This window comes from Aythya marila, assembly GCF_965140915.1.
Source record: "Aythya marila genome assembly, chromosome: 1".
NCBI classification, from domain to species: Eukaryota; Metazoa; Chordata; class Aves; order Anseriformes; family Anatidae; genus Aythya; species Aythya marila.
This window is the reverse complement of record NC_139042.1, coordinates 31,835,643-31,857,666: the sequence shown is the minus strand read 5'-3', so window position 1 is coordinate 31,857,666 and position 22,024 is coordinate 31,835,643. Positions and strand designations below refer to the sequence as shown.

Genomic DNA, 22,024 nt, shown 5'->3' with positions numbered 1-22,024 from the left:
ATTGCATTTGCATTTAGTAGATTAAGTTTAGGCATTTCATTATACAGTACCTGCCAGAAAATGATAAACTTTTACATTCAACATAGGATTATGACTTGCAAACACCGAGCCATGTTACTATTATAATAGTGAGCATCTAGACAGGCAAATTATGAAAGAACAATGTATTTGTATAGCAAATGTAAAAATTACACATAAATATAGTCCTACTCACAAAAGCACTAATCAGGCATTACTGCAATCCTTAATTCACAGCTTTTATCTGTCACTGAAGATAATGTCAGCTGTACATCTGTCTCAAAAAGCATATTGAGGAACATTTCAAAACATTGTACTTTTAATTCTCACTTGAAAATTTCTCAATAATATTAAACTTAATGTTGCTGCCTGAAATTGAATTAGGTAGATTCTCAATTATGCAAAGGTTTTATAAGTTCAGTTAATAACTCTAGACTATCAGGCATTTACTATTCCATTTGTGACAGAGTTTATTGAGTATAGATAACACTATGGTTTCTCTCTCTGAAAAAAATGTGTGCGTTTGCTTGCCTATGTTGACTCTTGCAAACACTCTTCCTGGGCTCAGAAGTGGCTTCCAGTTAAAGCTGGCTTTCATCTACCTGGAGTAAATTAAGGAACTAAAGTTTTTCAGAACAGAAACCACAAGACTGAATTAGACTGCATGGCATGGGTACAAAATATTATTGTCACTAGATGAAAGCAAGTCTAGATTTCCTTCTGAAACAACATACTTTTCAGCTCCTTGAAATGAAGGAGAGCTGATGTTACCTGCAGAAGTGTTGGTGCTTGCATACAGCACACAGAAAAACCAGCAAGATCAGAGATATAAGGGGACCTAACATTCAAATGAGTATAAAGAACAACCCACAGGAGCACATCATACATATCTACAATACCTATGTATCTACAGTATGCACATTTACAGTAGTTTATCTGCTGAATTTACTCACGTTTTGTAAAAATGTAAATATAAAACACATTGAAAGTAGAGAAAAAAATCTGATAAGATATATATTTGTAGGCCACAGAGCATTCTGTCTAGAGCATTTTGTCTAGATTTTGTCATTTTTAAAAAATGTGCTCTCTTTTTGGGTGGTAATGGAGAATAAGATACAATTTAAAAATCCCAGTGAAGATCTAGAACATGTAGATATGCTAACTGGAAAAGGTAGAACTATAGGACAAGAATTAAAGAGAATTAAATTAGAGAGAGAACATAAATCAACCAAATTAAATTACAAGATAAAGGACTGAAGAGTATGAAGCTGAAGAAAAGGTAATTAAATGTTTAAATTCAACCCAGACCCCTAAACTGCAGTCAAAGATCTATGATGAACAACGTGCATAGTACATAGATGTTATGATGCTATGAGAACAAAACACAGGCTTTATATTAATATGAACATTAGATCTAAATAAATGCAGTGTTCTTCCCTCCTGATGAACACGGAGGGAGTAAAATAGTTATGCCCAGCTCATCAAACAAATTAAAATGTAGACACACAAGATCCAGGGATGACAAAGAGGTTAGCACAGATGGGCTGTAAGGACAAATTTAAGGAATTATTTTTATTTTTGGTTCCCAAAGAGAAGATTACAAGAAATAAAACACATGTACCATAATATCTTAAATATTCTTATAAAGGGAGAAGTATTATGCTGATTGAGTGGAGGTGCCATGAAGTATTCAGATTCATTTACAGCAAAACAGGCTGGATACTAGGTAAAGCCTTTATTATCCAAGGAGGGTGAAGCATTGCAATAGACCAGTCAGGGAAACTTTAGAATCTCTTTCAAATTAAGTTTTTAAGATAAATGCTAGAAAAACATTAGTCAAGAAGAGTCTAAACATGTAATATCCTGTTCCTCTACAAATAGGTAGGCCAGATGACGTGCTGAGGTTATTCCTGTAATTGTGTGTTGTATTATTTCATTCCAGTTACTGTCACACTAGTAGAGATACACGCTCAGTAACAGATTGTTATTTTATATTCATATATGGGAAGAGCTGAGAATCCAAGTAAATATTTGCTCTCAAGAAGCCCTCATTTCTATAGCCTTGTTTTCAGAATAAACATTAATTCTTAGTTGTTGGATTCTGCCATGAACTCTTGTCTAAGTTTATATTTTGTGGCCATACATCTATTTGGCAGTCTTTGGGGAAATTATTACTTGTTATGGTTTCTTTTCAAACATAACAATTACCCTAGTTTACTGTTCCGATAAAACATAAAGGAAATGATTTCTTTGCTTGTTATTCCTAGAACAGTTTTGGTAATATAGATTAGAGTGCACCAGAGTTTGGCTGAGTACTTTGAATTATTAATAGAAATGGAAGGCCGTGTGCCAGAACTGACCAGTTGTCCAAGAAGATGAGAAAGAAAGCCTGACAGAGAAGCAAGCTGAAGCCAGAATACAGAACAACTCAGAGGCAACATTAATGCAAGAATTTCAAGGGACTGCCACATGCTCAATTTTGTGTGATAGGACGCCTTTGTTTCACTGTGTCATCTCCTATGAAAGGATACAGAGGTTTATGAGCAAAGCCTTACACAACTCCTGTAGGTAAATAGCCACAGGTTTCCAAAGCAGAAACACCAGCACAGGAGAATCATCGGACCTCTGAAGTTCTCCCCATGAATTGTGTGGCACAATTCAGGATTAAGAACCTCCAAGGGTCCCAGACTGTATGTTAAGCAGCTCCTGGTAGCAGTTAAATGTATGCTCAACTAAATATTCTGTCAACCGGTGAGAGGCAAACTCCAGAAGAAACAGAAGCCCAGCAGAGGGGGCTGCAAATATTGGATATCAAATGGTCATGGTAAGGACAAGTACCTAAGAATCTCACCTTCCAAGAGAGCACATGAATGCACATCTCCTTTCTGTTACCCCTTTCTTCTTGGAAAGAATTTGGATTCATGCCAGAACAACGGCAATCCTAGGTCCCTCCAATCTAGTGTCCTGACTCCAGCGTAGCTAGATGCTTGAAAAGAGTAAGAACCATCGGCAAGCACACACAGGTTATTTTCCTCAAGTCACCAACCTGTTCCAATTCAGGTGCTTCTTGAGCTGGATGTGCTGTCTCTATTTTTATGTCTTCTTAGTAACATACCATGAGTTTTCCCATGAATCCATGTTTCAGCATTCACAACATCCTTTGGCAAATGGTTTCACAGGTTGATTCACTACTCTGTGAAGAACCACCTCTTTTCATTTGCTTTGATGAAGTTTCTACTATCAGTGTCTGCCTGCTAACTCTGGTACCAAGTGTAAAAATTATTCATTCTTCCACATCTCCATGCCATACATGTTCTTGTAGAACTCCACCATATCCCTCTCTATTGTCCTGTCTCAAAATTCAGGAGACTTGTCTGATGCAATTTTGGTCTTTTCTGCCCTCTTCTGAACTTTTTCCATTTTAGGTATCACCCATCTTGAGATGGAGGACCACAACCGTACACAATTAAGGATGTATAGATTTACACAACAGCGCAATTTATTTTATTTTATTTTATTTATTTTTTTTTGCCTCTGTTCCTCCCCTAATAATTCTCAGTATTTGATTTGCTTTTTTGACTGCTACTGAGATTTGGACTATTTTAATAAAAGTATCATGACTCCAAAATCCTGCTCCTGAGATGCAATGATCTGCTCATTTCACATGTAATGATCAGCCCATCATTTTAGACGTAGAATTTAGACTTCTTTTCTTCCTTCACGTACATTATACTTATCTACACTGAATTTCATCTGTCATTTTTATTGCATGGTCAGCATCGCATGTCCTGTAATCCTCCATAATTCTTTATTCTGTGAATAATAACCAGTACCATCAGCAAACATTATCACCTCATTGTTCATTCATTTTTCTTTTCTTTTTTTTTTTTTTTTTCATGACTACACTGAGCAGCACAGATCTCTGCAGGACTCCATGTATAGCTTCCTTTCCACTAGAAAAAATGACCATTAACAGATAAATGGAAAATGTCTGAAATCTTGAAAAAAAGGTGATTGAATAGAATACCTAGAGTCTTGCTTGGGTCTAATTTAATTGTATCAGTAAGGTCATATTAAACATGATTCAGTTAAGATCAATTTTGGCAATTCATAAATTCAAACATGATTTAGGAAAGAAAAATCGATGATAATGATCTTCAAGATGGCCTTGAATCTTTCAACTCAAATTGCCATAAAGCACTTCACTACCTATAATGCATTAAAATGTCTATAAATCTAAAGGCATCAATCACTATTCATAAGCATATATCACACCACAGTTGAGGAAAAAAAGTTAACATCTTGTTCAGCTGATATACATGAAATTGTTCAGCCACACAGAAGCCAGTTCTCAGACAGAGAACCTGTTCAGTTCATTCATATCCAGTCTTCAAAAAGGACATCCTCTGTTTTTTAATTATATTTATCCAGTGTTATAAAGTGCTAATTTACAACAGCAACTTAAAAGACTTAAAAATGACGGTGTCAATTATAGCTTCTCATTTGGAAACACTGAATCTCTCCCTCACCCTCAAATTAATAAACTAATTGAATAAAAGCTCAGAAAATTTAACTTCTGAACTTTTCTACCATCCACATCAGGTTTTATTGTTGTTGTTTTTACATGTGAAGGCCTTAAAAAAAGACTCAGTCTGATCCTTCAGTACTTTATAAAGTGTGACGAGATTAGTTCCAAGACTGTCATGCTAACTATTACTAACATTTTAAGTAAATTCTAAAGTTTTTAAAAGCTAACCTTTTCTTCGCAAATGTAGGCAACTTTAATTTTCTGTCCTGTTTATATCTTTGCCTTTGCTTCTTTAGCCAAAGACTAAAAGACTTGGACTGCTTCTCTAGAACTTTTAGAGCTTAGACAGATAAAGAAAGACTATTGGAAGCAACGTTGGGTGAGATGGGTGGACTACAGAGATGCTGTTTGCCATTGGAGAGTGAAAATTTGTGCAGACAAAGCTCAATTAGAGTTGAAGCTGGCCATTATTGTGGGGGAAAATAAAAAAGGCTTTTAAAAATATGTTAACAGCAAAAGGAGGACAAGAGATAACATTGGTCCATTATATAATGAGGATGCTCACCGCACAAGTAGGGACACAGACAAAGCAGAAGCATTTAATGCTTTCTTTGCCTCTGTCTTCAGCATTGATGCTGGGTCCAGGGACCCCCAGAACCCTGAGCTGAAGGACCATGACTGTGGAAACAATAAACTCCCAGTTAACTCTGAACTTGTGCAGGATTTGCTGCTCCATCTGGATGCAAACGTCTATGGGGCCCAATGGGATTCATCCCAGGGTACTCGAAGAGCTGGCTGATGTCATCACAAGACCTCTCTTGATTCATTTTCAACAGTTTTGGGAATCTAGAGAGATCCCTGTCAACTGGAAACTGGCAAATATTGTCCCAAATTTCAAAGGCTCCATTTTGGGGCCAGTTCTTTTCAATGTTTTCATAAATGACCTGAAGGCAGGACTTGGAGATACACTAAGGAAGTTTATACTAAGTAAGGATTTGCAGAGAAATCTTGACACATCAGAGGGATGGAAAATCTCCAACTGCATGAAATTTAAGAACAAGTGCCAGATTCTGCACCTGGAAGGGGCAACCCAGGACAACACAGACTGGGGGATGAGATGCTGGAGAGCAGCCCCATGGAAAGGAACAACGGGGTTCTGATTGATGGAAAGTTGAACATGAGCCAACAGGGTGCCTTGGCAGCCAGGAGGGTCAACCATATTCTGGGGTGCACCAAGCACAGCATTGCTAACTGGTTGAGGGAAGGGATTGTTCTGCTCTGCTCTGCGCTGGTGCAGCCTTCACCTTGAGTATTGTGTGTGGTTTTGGGTGCCACAATGTAGGAAGGACATAAAACTATTAAAGAGTGTCCAAAGGAGGGCAACAAAGACGATGAAGGATCTGGAGGGCAAGATGTGTGAGGAGCAGCTGAAATCACTGGGATTGTTCCACCTAAGAAGAAGAGGCTGAGGAGAGGCCTTATGGCGGCCTGCAGCTTCCTCATGAGGGGAGTGGAGGTGCTGAGCTCTGCTCTCTGGTGACCAGTGTGAGGACCCAAGGGAACAGCATGAAGATGCATCAGGAGAGGTTCAGATTAGGAAAAGGTTCTTTACTGAAAGAGCAGTCAAGCACTGGAATGGGTTCACCAGGGAAGTGGTCACGGCATCAAGCCTGCTGGAAGTTCAAGATGCCTTTGGACAATTATCTCAGAAATATGGTTTGATTTTTGGGTGGTCCTGTGTGGCGCCAGGAGTTGGAGTTGATGATCCTTGTGTCTCCCTTCCAACTTGGGATATTCTATGATTCTATGATTAAAATAAAAGTTTGCAGACAATTACTTTTCTACTCTTTTAAAATCATAAATAAAAGGGTTTCTCTACACAGGGAAGTTAATCTTTGTTAAGTGAGAGCAGATATATTAGATCATTTATTTTGGAAAAGCAAGTTAATTTGGAATAAAGCATTTATTCTGGGAGAGAGAGTTCACATAGTACAAAGCAGGATTAGATTCTTCCACTGATGTATTCAAAAAATCCACCCTTCTACCATGTAGAAATGGTTTTGAGGTTTCTCTTTTGATAGTGATTTTCCCTTGGAGACCTTTGCAAAACTCATGAATACTGTTACTTAGCACTAATCAGCACATATTTAGTTATTGGCTGAATAAGCTAAAGATACAATGGTAACAGAAAACTTGTGGCAGCACAAAAAAGTCTGAAGGTCTGTACTCTATACCTGTCTTATAAGTGATGGCTTTGCTATACCTGAATGTTGCTCATTGACTTGTACATGAGAAGTAAAAAAAAAAAAGGGTCTCTTCAGATTGGAGAGAAGGTAGATGCGACTGCAGTTTACAGTCATGTAGGTGATGTTCAAGATGAATGCAGACTTGTTATTCACCCAACCCTGCCGTGCTAGAATGTGAAGCACTTGATAAACCTTGTTAGGAGACTGGATCATGACAGAGAGTAGTGAACTTGCGAACTTACTGTGGAGACACACAAGTTCAAAAAGGGACCAGACAAATTTGTGCACAATGGGTCCATAAAAGAAGATTTAGAGGGTAAGGCAGGGATGTACTCTGCTGCATCCCTAATAAAACAACAATGAATGGTGAGATCTCAAGTATGAAAGGAAAGAAACAAAAGTGCCTGGCTCACATGCATTCTCTAAATAACCTTTCCTGCTGGCCCTGCTAGAAACAGAGACAGGGTCTGTCTTCAAGCTAAGTGAGATGGATGATTGGTTTGACAAATATGGCATGTCTTACAATTGTGCATCCGAGCAAAGGTTGCAAAGCTGATTGCTGAACTGGAACAATCACATTCCTGTAGTTGGTTCCCAGTGTGGGCAAAATGAGAACCCATCTGCTGGCATATTCACATTGTAGGTAGCCTGTTTAATACCTCAGAGGTACAGTTCGGCATGTTAATAAGATACAAATTCACTTTGAAATTGGCAAAATAAGTGCAAATACTCTTATTTCTCCTCAAATACTTGCTCTGTAATTATTTGAAAACATTTTGTAAAAATTCACAAGTGATTGCAGTTTTACAAAACAAAAACAAGTATGTACAGTTATTGCAGCACAAGTATATGAACCTCTTACCTTTTGGGTAAATGTCTTTCAAAGGCACATCTCCAGGTGGTAAAATTCTGACTATTTGATTAGAAGCCAATAAAGTTACACAATTGGTTTGTTTTGCAGCTCCTCTTTTCCTCCGGGCTCCATAATAAAATGAATCAGAAGGAGAAGCATTGCGACTCAGAGAGGAGTTTCTTTTCCAGCTGTACACTTCACTGGGAGACTGCAAGAGACAAGAAAAAAAAATTCTACTGAAAAAAATAGTTACTATAATTGAGCCTAAGAAAAAATATTCCTTAGTAAGGTCCACTTTCTGTCTAATTTCAGATCAAATGCAGCTACAGTGGTTACCTGATATGACAAGAAAAAGACCTGGATTATTTTGTCATTAAAAACTCTTGTAAGGAGTGAAAAAACAGTAGATCTATACAAGCTTTAAGAAGTCAGACTCTTTGAAGATCTAAAGTTGTAAAGTTGAATCAACTTTTTTTTTTTTTTAACATTGAACTAGGAGCATTAAAAAAAACACTAGTCTGGAAGCAAACATGGACTAAATGAACTATTGAACTAAAATGAACTATTACCATAACCTAGGTTTTCACTAGTGTAGATAAATGTAAACATATTTCAGTTAATAAATTTAAAGGTAGACATTAAGGCTATGATTTGGTCCAGGTTTAAAGACAAAAATGTAGGTATGCACATATCCAAACCGTGCTTCATCTTTCTCTGCAGTCAGTAGAGCCTAGAGAGCGAATCATCTGATCTTGAAGAAGGCTTCTACATTTGGTCAGCTGAAAACTACTTCTATGAATAAGAGCTTAGATATCTTGCTCATATGTGATAAACACCTATACCACTAACACCTGAACTTAGAGGTCTGAATCAGAAGTGTTGTTCCATCCCCCTTGTATTCACATTTACATATTCATGTAAGGAAAGACAGGCCCCTAGTCTAAATCAAGGAGAACAAAGCGTTTTTCATCAGTATTAGCACAGAGGGGTGTAGCACCTCTAGCACTCCCTCCTCCAGACTATCTTGCTTGTCCTGCATCTGTTGTCCCTTGCATCTATTTATAATGGTTATATGAATATACTATATATAATGAATATACTTTTCATATTATGAAAAGCTAGTGTATTCATTCTCATAATAATATAAATCCAAATCAGGTAAAACTCAAAAGCAAACTGCAAAGTCACAGGGAATGTGTTATTATCAAAGACGTATTTTTGAATCCTCCTGGGTTTCAAAGTATTTTCTTCTATTATTTGGCTTCTCCCAAAATTCATGCCCATTAAGAGCTAAATTTTCTAATTTGGCCCAATCTATTAAACACATCACCTCTTATATATATATCCACAGACAGTAAATGTAAGTATTAAACATACCACTGTTATCTTCCCTGTGTTTACCTCCAATCCTTGCAACAGCATTAATTATTGCACCGTTAAGTTTCACTTTCTTTTCTTGTCCTTTTCTATTTGTGTCACAAAACTTTTGGATACAGAGTGGGCAGGATTACATGTGGTATTTATACTTAGCCATTTCATTAAATAGTGATTGTGGGCAGTTTTATTACCATTTTCTGCATCTTTTTCTTTTCCTTAAATCTACAGGCTTGCTAGCTGCTGGACACTGAACAAAAAGTTCATATTGAACAGTTCAAAATGATGCTGATATCATTTTTCTCAGTGGTTATATTTAAAAACAAACAAACAAACACAATTTATAAGATAGTCTTCTAGAAGCACCACCTGCAGCTTACCTACAGTGAATTTTGTCTGTGGTACACAATATCTTGCCCAGTTTCTTATTATTTCAAACTCCAATGAAACCCTTTTAGAATAGACTGTCCTACCAAATGATTTACCATGAACGTACCCTTAACTGTCATTCCCTTCTTCTGTATCATTTGGTAAACAGGTATTTAGCTGGTTACAGAATAAATGAGATCATATTACTTCATTGTGTAATAATGCTGAGTATTTACCAAGAGGTCTGGGAAACCAATAACAATAGTAGCGTAATTATGTTCATCTGAGAAAATCCTGTTGGGGGAGCTGATCTTTTGTCCAACAGCTGCACTGAGGTTTTCTGAAGATAGCTGGTCACTTGAAACTGCATGCGGCACACTCAGTTCTGATGCTAAACAGGGAAATTAAACAAAATGAAAGTCATTTAATCCAGACGTGTAATAGAAAACAATATTAACTACATGAGTGCTGAGCACTAATCATTGCTACTACTTTGAGGATAAACTTACTAACAAGCAGAAAATTTGATTATACCATACTATAAAAAAGAAAAAAAAAAGTCAGGAAATAATGTTATTTTTGTGAAGTTAAACACTTAAAATCAGGAAATAATTAGTTTTGTATTTGCTTATACCACTTAATTTTGCCCTCTATTGCACAAACGAGACACAAAGTCTATGGCATATAACAGCATGTGATCTCATTAAAGGTTGTTTTAATGCATGTGCACAAAAAGGCAAAATGTAGGTTTGTACAGGTATTTGTCAATGTGACATTTCTTGGTGGCTGTCTTTTTGTCTTTTCACTTTAAATAATGCTATTAGTAACACTTTTCTGGTAAATAATGGTCTAGTTTTCTTTTTCTTGAAGCTAAGGAAAACTAAATTTTATTCTGTGCAACTATAACAGCCCTTTACCTTGCCTGATATTACAAACAGTCAGAACCCCTGATCTTTAGTTCTGCAGCATCTCCTTTACCCAGTAGCAGGAGAAAATCTTTCCTCCCTCACAGGATGAATGAATGTGGGTCAGTGGAAAACCCACACCGGTCTACCTTTTCTTAGCTCTCCTGCCACAGGTTCTGTCTCAAACAATGACAACAGGCTGAAGATAATACATTCTGGGTTTGCTGGATGAGTAGGAAAAAAAGTGGAGAGGGGATATGATAGCCTTTCATATTAGAAAGACAACATAACAAAGGATAAATAAGGCACAAAAAGCATGCAGCAATACACTGTCCACAAATACTTTGAGACTGGAAATTGTAGTAAGGCTTCTACCCATCTAAGGAATGATACTCTATAATGGTTTCTAAATAAGGCAGTAAGAGGAAGGAAACTACTGTGCTCTGATGGAGCTTGATAATTTGATAGAGTAAACTACACAAAAGATAAAAAGGATCCTAGATATTTAAGCTGTGATAAGACTACTTGGTATCCAATTTGTTGCTGTTTATGTAAAAAATAAGCCTTATTTGTTGCTTGCCAATAATATTTGCTTGTATCATGTTTATACCATGCTAATCTCATTCTTCAGACTTAAGCTAGCCTCAAGGATCAGGAAGAAATTTCTCCCTCTTTAACACAAAAATACAGCTATTTCTTTATTATTTTTTTCCTCTGTCTCTCTCAGACACACTGGAGACAGGTCATAGCCTATAAACTGTCAGGTGGGATGCACACATACTTCTAGTGTTATTTAACCAGGCAGACTAAAGATTTTGTGCACCTTGATCAGGTGCTTAGGGTTGAAAGTATCACCAGATCTACAGACTAGCAGAATGATGACCACTGGGGATTTTTGCCTTCTTCTGTACCATAAGACATGCTTCATTTCCTAGCAGCATCTGGGAATTCTACGGAGCAAATTCCCCCTATCTTTTAACATAGGTGTGATGGTGCACACTTTCTGCAGATCTTTATGATCAATGACTTCTGTTAGGTTTTAACAGGAGGTCTTTGTATTTTCAAAAAGTGCTAGACAATGTTTTCTAGCTCATCTGAGCATGTGTAATAGATTTACAACAGTATACAGATTGGGCTCACCAATATATTTGGTCCCTTCTATGTGCTAATAACTGCCTAGTCATCTTTTTTCATTTTCCATTCTGTATGCTTGTACATTTCCTAAAAGTCCATGACTGAAGGTCTTAAATGCTTTACTCAAACAACCTGAAGTTTAAGCATAGAATTTACCATGCTTTTTGGAAAGTTATTATTAACCAAACACGATAAGGGGAGGACAAAAAGAGAATCTGAGAGAAGGTTACCCAGACCTTTAAAGCAAAGAGCCTTGTTTGTGCAGCTGCAAACACAGAAATGATTAAAAAAAAAAAAAAAAAAAAGAACAAGCCAAGCTTGCATTCAATACCCGTTGTTAAGCCAAATCCCATGTCAGCTGGCTCTTCATTCAATGCATACAGCTGGCAAACCTCACTGTCTTCAGCCTCCATATGAGCACGCTTGGTTAAAAGAAATTTCCTGTAAAGGATACACATTTATAGTAATTCCGGATTAAACTTGTAACTCTAAACAAGGACTTTTATTTTCTGAAACAGCAGAAAGATTCTACATTCATGTAAACAAGGTTATCAACACCTTTTTCTAAAACTATAATTTACCAAACACATGTGAGACAGGAGAGGGTAAGCCAACCAGAGGCAGATTTGTCTTCTGGTAAGTATTTACATACTTCTATCTGCTGTGCGTTTATATAAAATTAAGAAAGAGGAGTAATATTTCTTTCATGTGACTAGGAAGTAAGGCAAGTAGGCACTAACTCTGGACTATGTGGCTGTATTTCCAAAGCCAAATCCACCAACAATCTAATTGCTAAAGATCGACACCACCTCAGTAAAACATGCATACAGTTAAATCTAGCCTAGATTTTCAGAGGTGTGCATGCAGGCATGTCCTGTAGGTTTCCTGCTCTACAAGTCTATCTGCACTTTTACCAAGTAAAACACCAACTGTTTAAGTCTAGTTATTCTTACAAATTGAAGAAACAACTCTGAGACCAGGAGCAAAACTCCTGAACATAAACAAGACATGAACAAGACATAATGCATCAAGAAAATTGGGTTTAACTAACTTATTTGTTCCATTTTCCACCAAGAGCCACCGGTCTTCAGCCACAAGGAAGACAGATTTCAGATTGATTGGAAGTGAGATGGTGTGAGTTTGGCCCTCTAATACGTCCAGTACGATAAGACGGTTCCTGTAAAATTAGAAGCCAAGAAAAGAATAATTAGATAGGTATGTATATGAGGTAATCCATTATACATCAGTATAATACAAGCATATAATTTAAATCTCACCCTTCTTCTTTGTAGAACACCAGCCAGTTTTTGTGTGAAAACTCTCGGCACATCTTGTAGCTGCTCTGTACAAAACACGTCATACAGCAATTAGGGTTTGTTAGATTAGTCCCAGTGAGTTTCCCTGACTCCTCTCAAAGTGTACTCCATTTTTCTGTCACTTGGAATAACTCACTCCATTAATTACCTTTCAAAATGCTATCTAGCCTGTCTTGTCCCAAGTCCTATAATTGCATCATAATTTAGTTCATTATTTTGGACATAATCCCTTGTAACAAAATGTTCTGTTATTCCCAGCTCTAGTTCCAAAGAGGGAGATTTTAAAGATACATATCCACAGACAATATGACTTATTTATATCTTTGATGTCACTACTGCATAACAATGCTATTTTCCATTGAAGGCATTTAAACATACAGAAGTGTAAACAATTAAGTGCTTGTGCCCCCACAAACAGTAAAAGCAAAACAATCCTGGAGCAGTTTTTCCAATACTGAGTTTTGATTTCCAACAAAAACAGTATAGTAGAAGCAGGTGTTACTCCTCACCGTCTCCTCCTTGCTGCTCCACCAAGACGTTCTCTTCGGAGACTCCTGATCATCTGGCGAGAGCAAAAGTCGGCGAAGGGCACCATTGTTTGTATCCAGCAACAACACAACATTGCTCTGTAAACGAGAAGCAGATCTGCGTACATCTCAAGCCCATTTAAGGGACTACAATAAATCTGTCTGAAGCACTCTAGTGACCTAGGTCGTTTCAAAAAGATGACCCTGACTTTGTTGGTAAACATAGGCTGGATCTTGGTTCAATTTCAAAGTTCATGGAGAAATATAATCGTTCAGGTTATGTAATATAAAAAAGATGGAATAATATTTCAGTTTTTCCATAGTGTTTTATCTATACAGCTTCTGCATAAACTCTGGAAGTTAGACCAGTATGGCTTATGTGTTTAAGCTGTAGTCAGCTACATATAAGATACACCAGTTCTGCTTTGTCAAGCCACTAAAATATTTAGTTTAAGTTTTTATGTTTCCTTAGCATTACTCTAAAGTATCCATTGCTTGAATTACACTGAAGGTGAAAAACTGGTGGGAAGAGAACTGATTCAGTATTTCTTGCCAAGGTTCATACTTCAGATACCTTGGAGCCTATTAAAAATCCCAGTGTGCAAAAATCCTTCTGTGAGCTGCATGCTCAAGGAGCTTACAGTATCAGAGGGAGGATGCTGCTGCAGGACAGCAGGATGACTCTAGAGGATCCATATCAAGGACAGGACACTGAACAGAGTGGGGCAAGTGTCCTCCACATAAAACATGAAAAGATGGCATGCTAAATATTAAACCTCTTCAGATTTCTCAGATTGTTACTCAGTGCCCCAGGGTTAACACATCATGTTAGATGATGGGGAGAAGGAACAATATTTCCCCTTGTCAGCCCCAGGTCATGCACGGGGAAGGGACCACAGTATGTCAGTGATGTTTTTCCTGGCTGCTGCAGCTTGTCTCCAGTTCTGTGACCCACATGTCACATGGAGCTGATCCACTATGTGTGAGGTGCTGCAGCCAAGTCTGGAGTGGATGCCATGGATGAATGCACCTGACACTGAAAATACACAACTTGGTGAACATGCTTTTCTTGCAGGGTCATTTTAAAGGTGTCTTTTTACGTAGTACTATAGCTGCTCCTAATGGGTTTAAGAATTCAAGAGAACAACCATTCAGGGGCAACCTTAACTGCATCAAATGAACTTTAAAAGGTACATAAGAAGAAGTTAATTAAGTCTTCTGTTGAGCTTTTTGCCATTCAAGGAAACACTAGGTTCTGCTAGGGCTTACTAAAAGTAAACTGTCTACGTACAACATCTGTAATAACGCACGAAAGACGTTAAGGGAGCAAAACATAAATTCCCACAAAATTGTCCTAAATAAAACAAATACAAACAATCTGAGTCACAGTGTTTTTGTTCTTTTGGGGTAGGCTTCATATTTTCACTAGGATTATTTGAGAGAATTAACTTTATTCAATAATGACAGTCATTTGAAGCTAAATATGGTAAAGCATTTGAAATATTACCATGTTATTTGGAGCATTTGGGAATTTCAGCTGGAGTTCAATACTCCTAAAAAAAGAAGTTTGCTTATGCATTACAAACCAAAATCATAGAAATGCGGTTCGAGGGAAAAAAAAAAAAAGGGCATTTGCTTTGGATGTTGGTTTTCTGCCAAAACATTGGTTTTATTTATATAATTCTGCAATAGCACTGCTGAACTGAAGAGATGTATTAGCCTTCTCCATGAGATAAAGGACACGTATGAATCAAGTACATTCTTCCACTTAGCGCTGAATTTATGAGAGTAGTTGGTAATATAAAAAGCCTCTCCACTCCACCCCTTTTGATGTTAATCGTTTCCTTCTGTGCTAAGTGACTGATGTATATTCTGTCTGTGTGTAAGAATAGAATTTTGCGTCACTTGCGAACACGTCCAAAAGCAACTCTGGCAACTCTTCAAGTGGGCTGGGAAAAGACGGTGCTGTGCAATTCCGCTGTGTTTGTTCTTGACTGGGAGAAAAGTAACCTTTGGGCGACCTCCCGACCCCGATGTCTGGAATTCCAAACTTTGGACAGATGCAATAACCAATCTCATGAAGTGCCGTGCCTTTATTTTTAGTTACTGCAAAGTTTCCCTTTCCTTACTGCTGGCTTTATTTTAGCGAGCATTTTCCTCTTAAAAGTCCTTAAACCAAGCAGGGCTGTGATTTCACTTTGCCGGTATGGGAAGTTGGTCCTTACGGTCTTACAGACAGCGTGGAGTTAGGGAAAATGGTAAATTTCAATTTCAGGGTAGGACAGCATAAACAACTCAGTTTTACCCTTTGGTGTTCTCCTCATGATAACTCTCTGAGTTTCATTCTCTTCTACCCTTGATGCTCATGTCTTGAACAAGCAAGCTTGCTAACGCTCTCCTTTGCTGTCAGCTTCAGCTGAGGCTGATTTTTAGCTCTGGACAGTGTGCACTCACCTTGCCTTGGGTCCCACAAACATCTTTTTTTTTAACAGTGCCACTCTATAACCTCTTGAGTAGCACACCCATAACAATCCTGACACTGTATATATTAGGCATGAACACAAGGCAGTGTAGGCACAGACGTAGACCTATCCCATTGTTCATTAGGTCTAAGTGATAAAACTCTGTGTAAGAACTTATGGCAGGGTGCTCAAACCATCAAGCCTTCAGAGGCAGAGAAATGCATGCAGGTAGATTGTTGACCTTCTAATTAATGTGAATGGTGTCTTTCAGATAATTTAGGAGACTTGATTGCCCTAGAGATTTCGGAATATGGAGGACAGCAAATAGAGATATGAGCTTTGTGCTTACAAAAAAAACAAAGTCTTCGTCTTTTTTAAGATAAAAAAAAGGTGAGAATTACTGTCCGCTAGTTTTGAAGGAATACATCCTTTTTCCTGAGTGCATGTATCAGACTACCATGGGGATAAGAGGTTTCAGACGTTACTGCTAGTGGGTTTTAAGTCCTTCCATACGCAGGTTCCCACTTGTATTTCAGTCTAGATCACAAGCAGTTAAAAACAGTCTTCTTTTAAAGGATGTTTACATGCAATGAGCGAGGTGGATCCCTGTCAGCTCCTATGTCACATACTCCTTCTCTCACCACATGCTATCTGAGAGTTTCGACAAAGAGCTCCAGCAGCACGTGGGACAGGGAAAAGCACTTCCCTCCCTTCCTTTCCCACTTCCCGACAGAGAAAGATAAAAGCAGAGTTAAAGGATGCTGGCAGGACACTGCCTGGGCAAAGTTCATTGTGCTCACTGAGGCAGACTGTGGGCTACTGTCGGTCTAGCTGTAGCCTTGCAACAGTGCAAAGTACTTGTAAGAAAAAACGGAAGTGTGCAGTTAATTTATAGACAAATCAATTCTCAATATGAATTTTCTTCTTATACTTCTTATACGTGTCCCATTTCAAATCACATCTAAAGCTTATCAAAATTCTTTCCATGCTGTACTAGCTATCTTTCCGAGTGGTAAAAGCAAAAGGTGTAGAAAGAAAAAGGGGAAAAAAAAAGGAAAAAAAAAAAAGAAAAGGAATAAAAAGGGAAAAAGGGTGAAAAAAGGGGAAAAAGGAAACAAAAATAAAAAGAGAGAAAAAAAGGAAAAGGGCAGGCATTTCCTTTATAGGAAATAGAAGTATTTCTACTGGAATACTTATGGGAAGAACTGGAGTACTTATGGGAAGAACAGAGCAAAGGCGTCACTACTTTAATAAGATCAATATTTCTCCTTTACATTGCAATTTCCACCTTATAAAGAAATGACCTCTGAGATTTCAGAAGAGTCTTTTTAAAAACTATCAGCTCAGTTTAAACAAACAAAAAATGGAGTCAAAATAGGCTGTTCTCACTGAGATGAATGGCCACTGGGTGGAACAGTATAATCTAGCCTTTCTTCCTAGAAGATGAAGAGATGGCTTAAAAGCAAATAAATCTCTGATTTGTGCAATTAAATTAAATCCCCAAGAAGTTAAGTTTTAGTAAAATTTTATTTAAAAGGACAGGAAGGAATGGTGATTTTCATTTTATTTTACTGGAGGGCCCTACTGCATCCAGATGGATGTAATATCTGAGAAATAAATCACAAGCTTATTTGAAGAGCTGCAATATCATCATCTCGTCCTTTCCAGCAGTTATCATCCATTTCAAATTATTCTTTTCTATTACATAGTCATAAACATTTATCTCCAAAGAGCTTTATTAAAGCAAAGAAATTGGAAAAACTTCATAGCTTTTGATATTGCTTAATTAGTGGATTTATGAAATATCATCTGTCCAGTGGACTTCTTTTAATTTTTATAAATGCAACTTCTGATTTCTACAAATATACTTAATACTTCTTGGTCTTTTTGCAAGTACATACAGACAAATCTCTAAAGCATCACACACCATTTAGGTTTCTTGTTTTTCTTGCAGACCTGTTTGATGCACCCTTAGCACAAGTAGCTAATCCTTGGAGCCTTGTCCAAAATATAGATGTACCACTGATGTACTTGTATTAATATGTGAATGTTGTGAATTCTGAGGTTAAGGCTGCCAGTGATCTTAGAACACCCAAAGGCAGGCATGTCGACTATTCTAGCTGTCCAGGCTCCTTCTGTAGCCAATGGAAAGAGAAAGGCACCTCCAGAAGGACTTAACTGTGCTGCAGCTTAGCCAGGATGAATTTTCTTTTGCATCAACTTTATCCACTCAACAGACACAGAAGGTACTTGGAGGATTAGCTTAGACTATATGTTTTACTTAGACTGTACACATTCTCATAATATCATAAACAAAATCTCATTTAATTTCATGTACAGCAATATCCCTCATTTCACAGGTGCACCATGAAAGCACACAACTTCTCCATGGTTCCATTGCAAGAACTGGGTATAAAACCCAGGCTCCAAGTGGGAGAATTAAACTACTTGAGAATCAATCTTTCAATTAAGTAGGAATTAGAAACACAGAGATTGCAACACAAGCCCTAACATTAGGAAGGACTGCAGTGGCTGTGAAGAGTATAACAGGTGTATTTGGCTGATCTATACTTCGGTGCCTCATTTAAAAAGCAATTGCAAATATATTACTAATGGTGTCCGTAGATATGAATATGAAATACACAAGAGAAGCATTTTGCATTTTTTTTCTGTAGAAGACAGAAAAAAAAAATATTTTATCAATGTTACTTGATATATCTAAAATAACTTTTGAATGGTGTCCTAAGTATACAATGCAATACAATTTGCAATCAAGTGTGTAGTTTAATGAAGCACACTTTCACACTCAGTAAACTCTATGTTAATACTAACACAGTGTAAAGAGTCCTAAGATTAAGGTAAAGCATTCAGAATATTGTAATTCTGTATTGCTTTCCAGCAGTATAAATATACTTATTTTCAGACAGGATTTGTTCAAATTAGCACTTGCTAAGAAACTGACAATATTCAAACTTTCGTGAAAAAAACAGGAGGTTACAGCTCAATGTAAGTCAACTGGAAAGGGGCACTGAGCTGGCATAAAACAATCTTTATTTCAGAGTAAGTCATACTGTCATTGAAAAATATACGCCATGAGAGCAGGCAAAACCAGTCACAGAGTTAATTAACTGTCTAAAGCTTCATGGACAAACCTCTAATAAAACCCTCAGCGCTGAAACTGAATCCTCCTGTGATTTGGTTAAAAATGAACTAGCAGGACAATTATTTTCATGGTAGGAATTTCTAAGACTTAGAAAGCAAAGAATATTGCTTGCTGGGCTTTGTATTAAAAAGCGTGAGACATTCTAAACATTCTTAGACACAAGATAGACTGCCATCTGTTTTACAGTTTCCTGCATTGACTTTGCCAAAAAAGGCCAAGGATTGTTTAGAACTGAACAAATTTGTCATGTGCATCTCAAAATAACCCAAATCATACTTCTATAGCAGCTCAAGACAACCACGCAGACAATTGCGATAAGCAGGTATCTTCAGAATCATATTTTTCCAGTTGGCACTGGAAAGCGTCCAAGACAAAACTAAAGAAGGCATACGCAGCTCTACCAAAGGCAGAATTGTGTTTCTTATAAGGTATTGAGCTTAACTGTCATGTTTGGGGCCAGAAAGTGCCATCAACACTTGACAAATATTTCTGGAACAACAGTACCACAGAGACACTAGTTATGGAATGACTGAAAACTACTTAAATCCCAACTGAGTGCAGGAAAAGCTCTGCTAAATTGGCTTCTCCTACCTACCGAAAAATGAGCAGAAGAAATTCAGAACAAAATGAAAAGGAAGAACCAACCAACAATAATGACCACATTAAATGCTTATGTCAAACCACTGTGACTGGTAGGTAACACAGAGAATGATAAATATTAATTAAAAATTAATAATAATAACCAGCAGCATTTTATTAACTGTTGTCTCTTCTCACTCTTTGGCAAAGAAATTTTAAATTGGAAATGTTCCAATCAGTCACTGATAGTAATGGAAAGGCAAAAGTATGTGGAAAGTATGCATTACTTGACTCTGAAAAAAGGATTCAAGTCAAACCAACCCTAAAGTCGTCAGTGGTTCTAAATTTGCATTGCTGATACACTAAATGTCAAAGCTTACATAGCCTTCTTTCTAGTCTCAGTACTTCAGATGTTACAGAATAAGAAATACCAGGATTCAGAAAACAAACCAAAAATAGTGGCGTGAAGCAAATATAAGCAATATTTTACATTGTGACTCAGAAAACGTCTCTTTCATATACTGCTCAAAAAGCAAAAAGGGGACAAGACCGGAGCAGAACTTAAATTCACAGAATAAACCAGCTTTCTTTGTACTTTTCAAATGCATGTTGCTTGACTGATACTCCTGAACTTAACTCAATCTTCCTTCTCTCATAAAGGCCACGAGAATTAAGATAAGCAGATAGAACTCAACATAATGCAAAACACAAAATGGGTTCTTTTAAATCAGCAAAAAAGTGCAAGAGAAAAATCTATACATAAAAATTAAAGCTGAGGCAACTCTCAGGCTTCGAGTATAATGAAAAAAAGTACATTCAGAAGGGGGTAGGCTTATCCATGCTATTTGCATTTACAGAGGTAGACTACCTTAGTGATTCTGACTTTATGACACTATTTAACTCATCAGCAAACCTTTAGCTGTAGTTTGCTGGTTGTGTGGGTTTTGTTTTGTTGTTTTTGTTGGTAGTGGTGTTGTTGTTTTTTTTTTTTTTACCTGCTCTTCATGTACAAGCACTTGACCTTTGAGTGGATTTCCCAGTGGTGCCACAGTCACAAAAGGTTGCCAGACATTTCCAACTGTTCTTGGGAAGAGGTCATAGAAATCCACAAAGGATCCATTCTTACTAGAAACATTCATGAAGTACAAGGCAACAGGATTGCAAGTAGTAACATAAAGAACATTTTCAGCTTCATCTTCTGAAAGAGGAAAACAAAGGAAAGGCTTGTGATATCGCATATTGTTATTTTGGAAACATATATTATAAACTAAGCAGACGATATAGCAAAATGTACAGCAAAATTACCACCATGACAATTACCATCACACAGGGAGATCAAGAGAGATAAATAGTCTCTTGATACTAACTAAATGTTAACAGGCAGATTCTTGCCACAACATTACGAACTCTTTAAACAAGTAGTTCAAGGCACATTTGTGTAGATATAACTACAGTGTCTGCCAGTATACACATCTGTCTAAAAGATTTTGTTTGTTTATAATTTTGGTTCTCCCTCCTCTATCCCATTCTCTCCTTCAATTAATATATTTAATAATTATTTACACATGGCACAAAGGCAAACTTTGTGGAAAGTCTGGCACTTCCAGCTGGACTTCAGAGAATTCTTAAAATCAAACCAAAGCAATGTAATTTCTCTTTCACTGTCATAAAAGTTTCCAAATGTACTTGAAACTCATGATACAGGCAGAAAAAGCAGCATTCTAGTATCGATCATCAACAATCTGTTTATAATACACAGTGAAGTTTAGACACGTTTAATGATGAATCATAGAAGAGAATCATAGAAACACAAGGTTGGAAAGGACCTACAAGATCATCTAGCCCTCCTATCACCAATATTATCCACTAAGCTACTAAATCCTATCTCATAGCACCTTGTCCAGATGCTTCTTGAACACCCCAAGGGATGGTGACTCTACCACCTCCCTGGTCAGGCTGTTCCAGTGCCCGACCACTCTTTGAGAGAAAAAGTTTTTCCTGATATCTAATCTACATCTACCCAAGTGCAATTTGTGGCAATTTCCTTGAGTCTTATCCTCATTGAGGGCCTCAATGTCCTTCTTGTAGTGAGGGGCACAAAGCTGAACACAGTACTTGAGGTGTGGCCTCACCAGAGCAGAGTACAGGGGGACGATCACCTCCCTGCTCCTGCTGGCTACACTATTCCTGATACAGGCCAGGATGCCATTGGCCTTCATGGCCACCAAGCATACTGCTGGCTTATGTTCAGCCAAGCATCGATCAACACTCCCAGGTCCCTTTCTTCACAGTCTTCTAGCCACTCTGCCCCAAGCCTATTGCGTTGCATGGGGTTATTGTGGCCAAAGTGCAGGACCCAGCACTTGGCCTTATTAAACCTCATCCCATTTGCCTCAGCCCAGCAGTCCAGCCTATCCAGATCCCTCTGAAGGGCCACCCTTCGACACTACCTCCCAACTTGGTATCATCTGCAAATTTATTGAGGGTACAATCAATCTCCCCTCATCCAAATGAACCCTAAAAATATTTATGAATATTCCTAGTAATGCA

At 37.6% G+C, this 22,024-nt stretch overlaps 1 protein-coding gene across 1 annotated transcript in view; it reads right to left on the bottom strand.

Moving 5' to 3' along the window:
• The window catches only part of VWA8 (von Willebrand factor A domain containing 8), a 188,744-nt gene that overhangs the window by 47,029 nt on the left and 119,691 nt on the right, over positions 1 to 22,024 (bottom strand). Inside the window, exons 29-35 of the mRNA XM_082784877.1 lie at positions 20,470 to 20,672; positions 13,253 to 13,369; positions 12,705 to 12,769; positions 12,479 to 12,604; positions 11,759 to 11,868; positions 9,625 to 9,779; positions 7,655 to 7,853 (exon numbers count right to left, since the gene is read on the bottom strand). Of these exons, the coding sequence (XP_082641003.1) occupies positions 7,655 to 7,853; positions 9,625 to 9,779; positions 11,759 to 11,868; positions 12,479 to 12,604; positions 12,705 to 12,769; positions 13,253 to 13,369; positions 20,470 to 20,672 (975 nt within the window). The remainder of the gene's footprint in view (positions 1 to 7,654; positions 7,854 to 9,624; positions 9,780 to 11,758; positions 11,869 to 12,478; positions 12,605 to 12,704; positions 12,770 to 13,252; positions 13,370 to 20,469; positions 20,673 to 22,024) is intronic.